We start from the raw sequence: 13,501 nt of genomic DNA, 5'->3' as shown, positions 1-13,501 counted from the left end.
GGCCGCCCCGCGCCCCGCCGCCGGATGCCTCTCGGGACCGCCCCAGCGGCGGGCGCGGCACTACCGCCCGGGGGCGGCCAAGGGCTCTGCGCTCGCCCCGGCGGCTTGAAAAAGCATTCAGTCCTCACCGGAACATCCAGAACAATTTATTGAAGTCAACCTCAAGCAAAATTTTAAATCAGTGGAATGTCATTAAAAACCTTTCCAAATTAATCCTCACGGAAGCAAAAACACATCTGAATTCCAAAGTATTTGTAAAATAAAAAAGGCAACATCTCAGTAAATATAATGTACAAAAATTATATGTTCCTACCATCACACACATTCAGTAAGAAGCTAAAATATTACAGGCAATTCTAAATACACTATAACTAGTTGACAATAAGCTATCTATATACAGGTTAACCAAGCTTTACAGGTTTCACACTATGCAAGAGAACAGAGGCCAAACAACAAAACCCCCAAAATATTTTATATCTCAAAGTCTATGCGGCAACATCAAGTCATAATACAGTAATGCCCCAGTGGAACATCGCCAGGGAAATTTAACACTACTTTGTTAGTGTCAAGAGCTTCTAGTCAACTTCCAAAAACTCTTAAGATATTGACTTCAGTGAATATTGATGCTTCGCTATTAAAGACTCAAGTGATTTAGTTAAAATAACATTTCACAGAATCTACAAAGTTTGTTACAGATAAACAAAGTCTACAGAAATAACGACTCTACAAAGGTCATTGTTACAGATAAAGATTACATGGAAATGAAAACAGAATCTGTAGGTATCCGTGTTGTGCAATATCACTCATGTGGAAACAAATGGTTTAGTTTCTCATAGCAACCCCAAGTATGCACATACCCTTATAGAAAACAAACAAACAAAAAAATCTTATTACTAGCCAGTTGAAACAGTTATTTATCATCTTTTTTCTGTGGCAACATGATCACTTTAAAAATGAAAAATGACACTAGAAATGAGATACAGTTCAATGAATATGAAACATTTTTTTCATCCAGTCTGTTTATAAATCAAAAGTGAACAAGAATTCCTCAAAAATGTTCAGTGCTAGCTATGTAAGAGATGTTTGGGAGAGGATCAAACACATAGCCATCTTTTTTCAAGCTGGAAGAGACACCATTAGAAAAGGCATCTTTCTTAGTCTTGTGCACAAAAAAACAAAACAAAAACAAAAAAATCCCACGCAGTTAGTGCCACGTGAGAACAGTGAACGAATGAATGGCTTTGGCAAATTCATATGCATTTTCCCTTTTTGTTTTCACATTAATTACACAAGTCTTCTATGCAAAGCACAGATACATAGTTTCAGCTTAATAATCCCCCCTCTCTCTCTCCAGAGCAGTGAGATATCCCCTCACAGGGGTAATAAGGACCTGAGTTTGCCACTCAGGAACAGAGCATGATAGGAAACAGCAAACTTTTTCAGAACAACATTTTGAATACATCCAAAGTTTAGGAGTGTATCACAAGTGCAAATGTTTTTGCTACACAAAAATATATGGTAGGATAAAGTTGATGGAAAACTGAAAGCAACAGGACATAGGGTTGGCGTGTCTCATGCAATATATTTCTTTAACATATGTAAGTCTGAGACACCTGCTTTGAAAATCTCTCCCATTTGCCATACACTGTACACTGGGAGCAGAAAGTAATTTCAGGAAAGTTAAAGACATTTTGAATGTAGTATACAAAAAAAGTTATGTATAAATAAAAAAAAGCTGTATAAGGAACTGCAGAGCTTCAAGTACATTAAACCCTGAATTCAATGAGGCAGAGGTTTCAATGTTAAAGTGACTACTTCGTACCAGCGTTGGACATTCCCCCCCTTTCCCACCCTCCTCCCAACCTTACCCAAATATTTCTGTAAAGTTTCAATATATACAGATTTTATGCTTACTGTTAATTATGTCTAGTAATTGTGTCTTTCCCATTCTACCCAGAAATTAAGATACAATAAATTTTAAGCAGAAAGGCCAAAATTAAACATTCCAGCCCTTTCATTCCATTTTAACAGATTCTCTAAGACCATGGTGTGAACAGAGAAGGTAATTTGCCCACAAAATTGCCTTTAACTGCCTTTGACCTGAGCTGYAAATGCCTTTAAGTCTTACAGTCTATTGATAAGACAAGTCTATACTAATAATCTGAGAGCTACAACAACTAATGCTTGCACCATGTATTTAGAAAACTGTAGTAACTAGCCACAGCACCACTTGGCCATGGCCTGCAGAACTTCTGCTCTGTGCTAAGGTGCATACTGTGTAGTAAAAGCTTCAGTAAACAACAAAATCCCGTTAACTTCACAGAGCAGCTCAGATATTGCATTACTATATAGATAACATAAGAGTCAGGTGCTAACCAGAAGCATGATACTATTTCAAATATTTAAAKGAAAACTAAGGGAAAGGTGTGACTGTGTGTTCTAGTTTTGAACAGCGTATTTAAAAAAATCAACTGAAAACACCAGTAGCTCTGCAGACATCTCCTCAACCTCMGCATAAAACTACACCCCTAAACTACTTTAATACTACTTCTTTATCTCACTCCAGACCACAAATTTAATTCCACAGCTGATTCCCCCCTCTGCCAGTTAATTAAAATATCACTGTTAAACCTTTTCCTTAAAACAGAAYTGCATTATTGTTCTATTCAGTCTATGAAGATGTTTTTAAAATGTGTACTTTAACATTGTGTGTTCAKTATATAGAACAAACCCACTACAATTCTCTATTTACTTCGAATTYGATGTTTTCTTACTTTAGAAAGTTCAAATCTTTTGAAAGATTCACCTTCTCGCCAATAGTGTGAAATCCAGTCCAAGCTTTTTGTTCATCAACTGTAAAAGCATATAAATCAATCTCCTGCTTCCCCTTTCAATTCCAAGCTCAAATGTTGGCTGCTCTAATTAACCATTTTTCGTAGAAAAATAAAAGGAGCACCTGTGAGAAGTTTGAAAACAAAAGTTAACCAAGGTATCAAATGTAATGGCAGAGAAGTAGCAACAAGCCTCATAAGTCTTAGCATCTTACAAAGTTTTTAAGCCTTCTGTGACCCTTCACATGTTCTGTGATAACCAGCATACCGGTACGTCACAGCAGTACACTTCACACGGCAATGAACGTTCGGTGAGTATCGTCTGCTCACTGTCATTTCAAATGCCTGTGAGCCATCTGGGCACTACCACACCATTCCTCTCCGTGCAGTAAGTTATCACTAACACAGAATGGAAAAAAGCATGTAGATACACTCACACTACATAGTGTTTGCAATACTTAGAATGCTCTGACTTTCCAAGAGAAAAATCATTTGAACATTACCAAGCCTAATACATAGTACAAAGTAAACAGATCACGCCTTACAGACACTGTAGCAAGAGCTGTGTTTGGAATTTCTGAAAAGGTTAAACACCCTCTCTAAGAGCTTAAAAACAGACATTTATCACACAAAAATGTTAAGAAAAATAAAATCCTTTTTGTAGTTTTTTGTAAAAAATACCAAAATATAGCACTGCTTTCAAGCAAGATTAGTGTTTTAGAGATTTGCTTTAGTATTGACCACAAGAAGGTGAAGTGCTCTGTATATCCCATTAGCCTTCTGTACCAAAAACTGACCCAAAGAGATACCTATGCAACTATGCAATCCAAGACACCCAAAAGCTTGTAGAAAGGCATCTGCAAACTGTTCAGAAGATGAACTGCCAGATCAGTTAAAATGGCACAGTAGCTACTTAACGAGATTGTAGTGTATTTTATAATTTTAAATTGCACACAAAAACATTTGTTCCCTTGTACATAAGTTTGAGAATGAGAAGGGCACCAGCCAAAGATAAGATGTGTTCCAAAATCCCACAGCCTGCTCTTTTGTGGAACTGAGATGTCAACATATTCCTGTAGGTTTAGGTAAGCAGGTTTTCAGAGATAAGGTTCTTGAGAATTAAGCAGCTTAATTTAGCCAAGTTCCAGCAACACATACTAACTCCTTTCACTCACAGTTATTTTCAACTCCCATTAGCAAAAAGCTATCAAAAAGTTAGTGAATATCAGCATAAAAATCAAAAGTATACTCTTTAACTATACTGGGGCAGGAAAAAATGCACAGTGCTTTCCAAGATTTCAGGCTAGGTAGGGTAGGAGATTCACAAAAGACTAACTTCAGCCTGGGGAAACTTACCCTCCTAGGCTCTTTGCACAGCACACGGAGAAAGATAGGTTTTTCAAGGGAAAACCTGGACCGGTTACCTACCGAAGCCACTTCAAAACACTTGCAAAGAAGCCGGTCTCTCTACTGATTACAGAGGAAAGCCAAGAGAGATCCATCTCCTGAGGCTGAAGTTGGCTGCTGTGAATACAGCCCATTACATAGATATAGAAAATACCCTGTTCATTGAAGAAGTGCTCTTGGGAAATAACTGATTTTCCTTAACKCCATTAATAATGGAGATTAAAGTTAGAATATCTGTCTCTCTCAGCAAAAAATCCAAACATTCCACCAAAACACATACACATATGGTCTGATTCCTTAAGCACTGAAACTCCCTTTGGAGCTAATGGGAGCTTGAGAAGGCAATAAAGAATCACTCTATCGTAATTGTCATAAAACAAGTACAGACTTGGCAGATGACAAATATATATATGCACAAAACAATTCTGCATCCAATGAAGTCAGTGATAGTGCTCCCACTGGCAGGGTTAAGACTTCAATTATAAGTGCACTGCAGTATGTGACTGAGGCTAGAAGGCTCTCCTAACTAGGCAGGTTTTCCAAATTAGGTGAGGCAGAGAAGTGAACATTGTGCAATTAAGCTCTTTCTGAATTTCCTCCTGTCTGCAAACACCACTGATTACAGCTCTCAAGCAAGGAACCATGATTTCTTCCCTTTTAAAAGGTATTAAGCCTTGTGTCATAAACACTTCTAAAAAGTCATACACCTGATTTCTCATAGGGAAAGCTTTACAATAATATTCATAAGTTAACACGATATATAACCTACCTTCTCAAAATGCCTTTAAGAGATAAGTACTGGAATGAAGGCATTTCACTGTCACCTGGTCTGAAACCCACATCTGTTTTTATGGCAGCTGAATGTCACACAGAGTGGGGAGGATTTATTCTTCTCTCATAAACTAGACATAAAAATTACGTTGGTTTTGCTATTTTTTTAAAGACATGCTGACTGATCAAAATCCGATCCTCAACATCCTTTAAAAATTAAATAAATAAATATGTTGCTATGCTTTGCTTTCTACACTCAGAGAACATATTTTAAACAGAGTATTCTTCTCACTGACAGAAGGTCTACTTTTTTTCTTAAGAARGCCAAGATGTTCCTGTTTTCCAAGAGTAAGAGCTGCTGTAGCACATTCAAGAGTAAAAGACAGACCAAACAATAAAAAAACATCACTGCCTGCTTCTGCTGGCTAAGATTAAATGGTCCCATTCCCAGTTCAAACAAGGCGGCTCTGATGATAAAGACTGAACGTGTCAATAGCAGTCTCTTCAAGTTCATCACCTATTTGCCCCTCTTCTCCTCTCCCTTGCTTTTTAAACAAATTCATTCCTTTGCTTCTTCTACAGGATTCTGTGATTCCAATTTGCACTTAATCTTGTTCCAGTATTCAGGTGCCACAGGAGATTTGGGGTCATGTGTGGAGCAGCAGAGACGGCCATCCAACGCTGATGCCACCAAGGCTCCCTTCTCATGATCTTTACAGAATGAATGGGGGCAAAACTCACAGAATGAAACTGCAGGATTGCTACAGATGTCACATTGATGCCATGGACATTCCCACTTTCCTGAACATGGAAGGGAAGGAAGAAGAGACAGGAAGCTGAGATTAGTGCATTTAGAGGCTGGTACTGGTCTTTAATCCTTATTCTATATAGTAATTATTCAGATGAATGCAAAGTTTTTAAAATCTGGTCTTAGTATAGTTGCTAAATCTGCTTCTCACAAGAGCCTGACTGGAAATAGTTCTCAGATATTTTGCATTTTTTTGTTCTGGAAGGATTAATCACTCAGATGTGTATCAAGCTTTAGCTAACCTGCACTGTTAAACCACTTTAATGTAAAAACCACAATGGATTAGTTTTGAAAAATATCTGAGAAATGGCTCAGAGAAGAAATTAGGTAAAAACATATTTGAGCATAAACAAACAGATTCCCCAAACCATTCAGACATGTATTCAAATGACTCTGTGCTAAATTGTCAGACAGTAAAAACACTTTGAACACAGCAAAAAGAAAGAAAAAGCTTTTTGTTGTTGTGTCCAAGTCTCACTGAAGTTACTTTTAGCTGGATTACCATTAAGAAACAAACAGAATTCTCCTTCACAGGGACTTGACACATTGCATGTACAACATGCAAAGACCCATGTCCCAAAAAGCAAGAACACACAGAACAAAATCAAAAAACCCTAACTGAAGTTGCACTTGCTGATAAGATAGTAGTCACTTCTTCTTCCATCAAAAAAGCTACTTTTAGGAAAGCTTCTATGCTTATAATATGCTGAAAAGGCACATAAATTGAACTTCACTCATGACAGCCTTCTGATTAATWTTTGCATAGACTAACCCATACTTCCAATTATTTTCATTAAAGCCCTGGTAATTAGGAAGATTAAGATTAGGACTTTTAAAAGACCCTGAAACTGGCTGAAATGTTACATTACTGAATAATTTGAGCCATAGCTACAGAAATATATGCCTTCATGTGCGAAAAAAAATCATATAGAAGATGCATGCATCAGGATATAGTAAAGAATTTAAACATAGTTACTTATTAATTGAGCCTTGTAGGTTACATTTAGTTATCAATGGTTTGAACCATTATGGGATTTGCACCTGGCAACCCTAGGAGGTCAAGGTGACGCTTATATTTCAATTAAAAAAAAAAAAAAGAAGGAAATTTGATCCAAGAAAGAAAGGCATCAAGAAGAATAATAAAACTATCACAATGCCTCTCTTTCCATTGGTTCTTATTTAAGAATTACCACCTGATACATTTCTCAAAATGAGTAGTATGGCAAAGACAGATATGCTACATTTAATATAAATGGATACGCAATTCAGCTTAGACATCAATCTTTCTCCAGAAAGAAAAAGATCAGGAAGCCATATGAACACTCTTACCAAAAGGTGGTTGAGTCAAGTTAAGGCATAGGAGGTGGTATGCTTTGGGACAGTCCTTTTTATCACACATAACTAGTTCTCCCCCATCTCCACACTGGAAACAGTTGTCTTCATGCATCTGCTTCTGTTCTGTTTTTATTTTCCGTTTCTTCTGTTTTAATTTTGCATTCTTTACCTTTTCCTCATTTGCTGTTGCAAATGCTGTCTAGCAATTACAAACACAATATACAGTTACTTTATAACCCCTTGCATTGAAATAAATTTAATCATCTTTGGGTTATTTGTATGACTTATGCTCAAATTAAATCTAGTCTAAAAAAGTTCAAGCAATGAAAGCCATCCATATGGATATGTATTAATAATCTGGCAAGTTTTTTCATGGTAATATCCAGAGAGCACTTTGCTGTAATGGGACGCTCATCTGCATGTTCAGTTTGTTTCTCTAAACAACTTCGTACAACAGTGACAAGACTTGTGTCACCAATGTCCTCTCCTAGGAAGGACAGATCACAAAATGCAGATTAACATCAGGGCAAGTAAATTTTTAGAGAAAGGCACAACAGCAAGACAGGCTCTCAAATCCCCTAAATATACCTGGGAATGTTACAATGTTATAGCAGAAGAATGACAAGTTTTTTTTTAAAAAAAAAAAAAAAAAAAAAAANCAGATTAAGGTAAAAAGTTAAACAAAACAAAGACCTCTCTCTGCCCTCCTCTCTAGATACCTAGATTTAGGAGAAGTAGCTTCAATTTTCATCCATGTACCTTTGGGCGCACTCCTAGAAAGCCACTGCAGTTTTCTGCTCCACAATGACATTCAGTCCTACCATTGCCCAGGCAATCCAAATTATAATTAAATGTTAACTCCATTCCTAAAATGTAAAGAAAAACAATTCATCCACACAGATATAGACAAAAGACAGGCTTGTGGCAACGATGTGTCATTACTTTCTCTCTTGACAGTCTGTGAGAAATTAGCAGCTGTATGTTTTTAAAAGCTCTAGCTTGAAATGCTGCATTGATTTCAAAAACGTTGAGAGAGAAAGGGTCTTGCGGAAAGCAACCTTGAGCAGTTTTTAGAATAGGGACAGATTATACATTTAGCCAAATTCTGAGGAAAATACTACTCATTTTTGTTTTATAATCACAATGAATGGTAATTCAGACAATTACAGGGCTAGAGAATCACAGAGTCGGTGAGGTTGGAAAGGACCACAGGAGATCATCTAGTCCAAATCCCTTCCTCAAAGCAGGATCAACTAAAAGACGAATCTTTACTCACATTTCTATTCGTGAACCCAGTATTGAGATTGTATTTCCTTTTATCATTGCAGACCACATTATGGTAACAATTCTTTTCACATACTGTGTCAAGATTTTTTGTATGTGACAAATGTAAGTTACTCTTTTCAGCATGGGACAAGTTTCCCTTTTGCTCTTGGCTTTTTTAGGTGAGCACCAGCACATCCTTACACGTACCAGATTCTTTGTAGATCAGATGTAGATAGCAGCTATTCTATCATACAGTCTCAGTTTGAACAGTAGACCAGGTAAAACATGCAATGCAGAAAGATTATACCACATCAGATCAATGTTGGTGAAAGGATCACTGCTATATGAAATGAAATCAGCTTACATGATAAACTGTTAACACTGTACTTTGCAGCAAACCCCTCAATTTTTTTTAACAGCAGTTTTCCTTTTCAAGCTACTTCAAATTGTGATTCTTGCTGAAACTAGAACTTACAAATATTTGTCTCCACATCAACGAATGAAAAAGTTCCTGTAAATGTCACTGTCATTAAGTAACTTCAGAGAAGGAAAAAAAAAAAAAAAGGGTAAGTTGGGAACTGCCATTTTAAGACAGAAGTAATTGTGCAAAACAGTGTCATCTTTTTACCTGCAGGAATATCACAAAGAGCAAAAAGTCCGACTCTAATGTCACCATTCACTGTCCATTTCTGCGTTTCACAGTTTGGATTACAGCTGTGGTTCATAAAACGAGAGTAATTCCCCTTTGGGCCAGCATCTATTATTCGATCCTTCAAATAGAACAATAAACACATGGTTAGTACTGACAACAAAAAAAGTTTCCCACTAACAAGAGATTATTTATGTCTAGGGCAGCAAAAAATATGCTTATTTTCCATTAGTTAAAAGTGATAAGCTTTCAATACAGAGTACATCTTAATAAAAAGTGCCTGAATACTTGTGCTTGCAGAAATGAAATAGGCATGGAATGAGTAACATGAGATATACGCTTCCAATTCAATCTCTTCAACTATCCCGCTCAAGAGACACAACGATGTTATCCTCCCGCCAATATCTGACTGTGAGCTGGAAATAAGCTGGCATTGCCATAAGCTTTTAACAGCTGCCTATGTTCCACTGCAAGAGCTCTGCAAAAGCGCTATGTATTAAATAAGCCATAAAAATTAATTTCTCCACCCCACAAAAAATTAGCCCAACTACATCAAAACTGAGACAAAATAAATCTGTAAGTATGCGCTCTATAAACAGAAGACTTCAATTCAACTGGACCAACTCGTGGTCCAGTTTAGGCAAAATGTCTCAGATTGAAGTACAACATTTCAAATATGGAACGATGATTCAGTTAACATTTTCTACCTACTTCCAACCATAAACACAATTCATACCAGACAGAGATGTAATATTTACCTTTGTAACAGTTAACATATAAAAATTGGTTACACTGTTTTCATGCGCACGTTTGATTCGCAACCTGCACTCTTCTTCATCTATTAGCTCACCAACATACTCATTCACAAATTCACCCTGAAAAATAGAGGGAAAAAAACCTAAAAATCCATACATACTACTTCTTATGACTACAGATAAAGGGAAGCAGCACAGAAAATAATGTACTTGTTTACTATAATACTCAAAAAAGCATTAAACTTCTTGCATCTAATAGGTAATATGTAATTAAGTAGATGTGCGCAACGGGTACTTACTGCCTAAGCAATAACCAACTCAAAGGTAAAAAGGGAGCACTGAAAGCACCACTGTTTCTATATTCAGTAACAGCTTAAGGCGCTACATAAAAGGATTCTAGTGAACTACCAGATACGACTCAAGTCTCATGCTTTAAAAAGGATAACGTGAAAATACTTATAGAATTCTAAGACAACAGAAACTCTTACAATGGCAAATATTTTCACTATATAGTATTCAACAGTTTGATTTTATTAGGACTTTTAATAGTCAATAAAACTTTGTTACTGCAGGGTTTCCAAAGCTTATTAATGAAACACAGATTATACAAAAAATGACTTAAAAAATTAATCACTAAAATCATGTTTAAAAGTAGGCCTTCAGGCCAACAGTGTGTTCCCAACTCCTACATAATGGAATTTAGAATAGCTGGGACATGACTATACCTTGATACAAGGGGGTAAATACTCAGTACGCTGAGCATCACTTTATCAAGACAGTCAGTTGTTGACAGGTAAAAACACTGTAAAAAATAGCTACCTGATACACTCAAATTCAAGTGTCCAACAAGCACCTTGTATTTCAAGAACAACTCTCACAAAATACAGTACAATATGGTAACCAGCGCTATACTGTTAGCCATGCTCAGGGACAGATGCCCAGGCAAGCTCACAGTACTCAGATCCTCTGAAGGGCTCCAGAGAGCAATGTCTGTCTTTGCTTGATCATGTTCATGGATGTCACAAACACAAAAGAAAACAGTAAATGGAAGGGGTGGAAGTTGAAATCAGGCAGTTGGGGTGATGTCTGCAAGAGGTACCTAAATATCTCAGAAGCCCAGCATTCATTAAGACTGATCTAAGGTTTTTAAATAACCTGAATCCTATCTAAAGCACATTCACTTGGACCAAGTCACTTGGATGCTTCTGAAAATCTTAGCCTGGACACCTCCCTCCCCCCCCCCAAAAAAAAAACCAAAAAACCCCTTTGTCACCACCAAGTTCCTTTCTGCTTTCTGTTTAGCCTATGTATTTGGGAACTCCTGGACAACACAACAGAATTACGGAGCATTTTCAGCAAAGCTCCTATGGGACACAAATGCATTTCTGTAATTCGCATGTTAAATTCACAGGAACTCTACCATAAAAAAACAAAATCTGCTATAAAGATTTACCATGTATTTGAGATAGAAGTAATCATAGTGTATTAAAAGGTTCTTAAACACAGATTTTCTACCCATTATTATCTCTTCTAGTTACTTGTTGATAAGCCAGTCAGGTATGCATAGATTAAAGTCCCAAATGCAGTCAAGGGCTTCCACTTATAACTGAGTTGGTGGTTAATATAGAATCCTCTCTGAAACTGATTTGATAATACACCTCCCGTATCAATCTTCATAAATGTACAATTGTCATTTGAACTGCTACATAACGTTTCTCTGTGTCAGATTTCCAGAGATTGTTAAATACATTTCTAAACAAAGTCAAGGAGGTAGATATCTAATGAAAATGGACAAAAGCAAAGAATTCACAGTTGAAATTACTATACATGTACCTAAAGCTTTCATCTTGACCTTTCAAGACCTCTTTAGTGGATTATCCTACATGCCACCTATGCATAATATATAAACATCACATCACTTCAAGATTTAAGAATCAGTTCAGAATCTCTTTGCTTTTATCTATACATTCTAATTACATTTGAAGCTAAACACATCATCCAATAGTGATTATCCAATCCAAAATGTCACAGCAGAATTTCCAGTCTGGAGAGCAGCCAGTTTCTTTCTATAGAGAAGTGCAGTGTAATCCTTACATCAAGTTAAAGTCCACCAAAACTGTGCGATGCGTCTTCATGATGAGAAGCTCCAGGATATTTTTCCTATTAAAATGAGTGTAAATTCAAACTGAAGAAAATAGGAAGGCAACCAAAAACAAGAGAGTTCTCTAGAGCAGATTCTTGAGGATGTGTGTCAAATAACAAAAACAATGTGTCTTGAAGTCTTAAATTGTCCAATTCCATCAGTGGCCATAGTTGCATCTTCCACTTTTCAGGTGTGCTCAGCCATCTCCTTGTTCAGAAACAACGAAGCCTGCATGAGTAAGAGCAAAACACACATCCGTCCATCAGATCCAATCCTCTGCCTGGCAAGTTAAAGCAGACGTGAATTCCAGGCCCATCATCCTCATGCTTGCCTCGAAGTACAGCAAGACTGCAATCCAGTTAGAAGAGGATTCTCACACTTAGATATGCAAGTGTAAGATTTTGTTTTTCCATATCAACTGTCGCAAATCCCACCTGAATCCCAGACTGGTATCCCCAGGAATACAGTGCAGCGATACAGTGTAAAGGAAAACCAAAATGATCCGTATCCAATGACTTTTTGACAGTCAGGCAAAAGTATTCCCGTTCCCCCACCTCACTCTGACCTAATCCACTAGCACTCTTTAAAAGATGCCAACCATTCTAACATTTATTCCAAAGTCCTCCATATTTCCCGAGGCTAATCAGTCCTTGCTGCTTTTTGTTATAACAGCAGCATCACTTCCACCAACAGAAATCTCTGTATCTTCATTATTCTTCTCTGCCTTCTTGAACTTTAAGAACCTTTAAAGTTTGTTGTCCAATGCAGCCCGATCACCTCAAGCCTTTCATTAATCCCCTGTGAGTTCTTCCAAAATAAATCCAGGCTGAAGAGTTGAATGCCAAGAAGGGTGAGATAGCTGCCTTGTTACCAGATGTCTGTAAGAGTAATACTGCAACCCCTCCCACTCCGAACAATTGGCTACTGGGAAAATGCAGTGAGCATGTTACCGTGTAACATCTTAAAAAGAAAAGGCAAAGGAAAGACTTAAGAATAACCTCCTGAAAAGAGGCTCTCCAAGCTGCCCTCCACCCACCCTTTTGAGTTTCTCTTGCATCTTGTGACTGTTATTTGCTGTGCTTATGATAAGGATGAGGGGAAGAAAAAAATAGGCAACTTATTTTGCCACCCCTCTAAGATTTAACCATCTTCCATACCCTTATTTAGGCAAAGAAATAACCATTATGTTTTCCAGACTGCTCTCCCATCTTTTCCAACAGTCAGTGAGAAAACATATGCATGCTCTTTCCTTCTAGAAGCATGAGAGAGTCAACTCTTCCCTTCCATCAACATTCACAAATTTACAATCAACTGAAACTTATGAGTAAGTACCAGTTAAAACACTCCTGCCAAATCAGCTAAGCAGATTTCACTATTAGTGCTTCACTTACAAAAGTTTCTTATCTTTTTAATACAAAACACTGGCTTGAAAGTGCTGGTATTTTTGTATGCATTCACTTAAGGTACACGAACTTGCAGCGTTCTCATAAATACAATCATGCTAGTGACTAACACAGCATTTGTCCTTTGTAATTC

The 13,501-nt window shown here is 37.2% G+C and overlaps 1 protein-coding gene across 5 annotated transcripts in view; it reads right to left on the bottom strand.

Annotated features, from left to right (window-relative positions):
* Positions 1–124: 124 nt before the first annotated feature.
* The window catches only part of NSD3 (nuclear receptor binding SET domain protein 3), a 52,171-nt gene continuing 38,794 nt past the window's right edge, over positions 125–13,501 (bottom strand). For 3 of the 5 annotated variants that reach the window (XM_085304162.1, XM_085304164.1, XM_085304163.1), the window contains 5 exons: positions 9,826–9,942; positions 9,047–9,188; positions 7,912–8,018; positions 7,147–7,351; positions 125–5,810 (listed from right to left, as the gene is read on the bottom strand). In XM_085304162.1, the coding sequence (XP_085160288.1) occupies positions 5,569–5,810; positions 7,147–7,351; positions 7,912–8,018; positions 9,047–9,188; positions 9,826–9,942 (813 nt within the window). In that variant the 3' untranslated portion in view covers positions 125–5,568. Of the gene's footprint in view, positions 5,811–7,146; positions 7,352–7,871; positions 8,019–9,046; positions 9,189–9,825; positions 9,943–10,332; positions 12,194–13,501 lie in introns of those variants that run through there. The other 2 variants (XM_085304165.1, XM_085304166.1) reach the window with 2 other exon arrangements.

This window comes from Rhea americana, unplaced genomic scaffold, assembly GCF_003343005.1.
Source record: "Rhea americana isolate MKP2758 unplaced genomic scaffold, rheAme1 scaffold_204, whole genome shotgun sequence".
NCBI classification, from domain to species: Eukaryota; Metazoa; Chordata; class Aves; order Rheiformes; family Rheidae; genus Rhea; species Rhea americana.
This window is presented reverse-complemented; position numbering and strand designations above follow the sequence as displayed.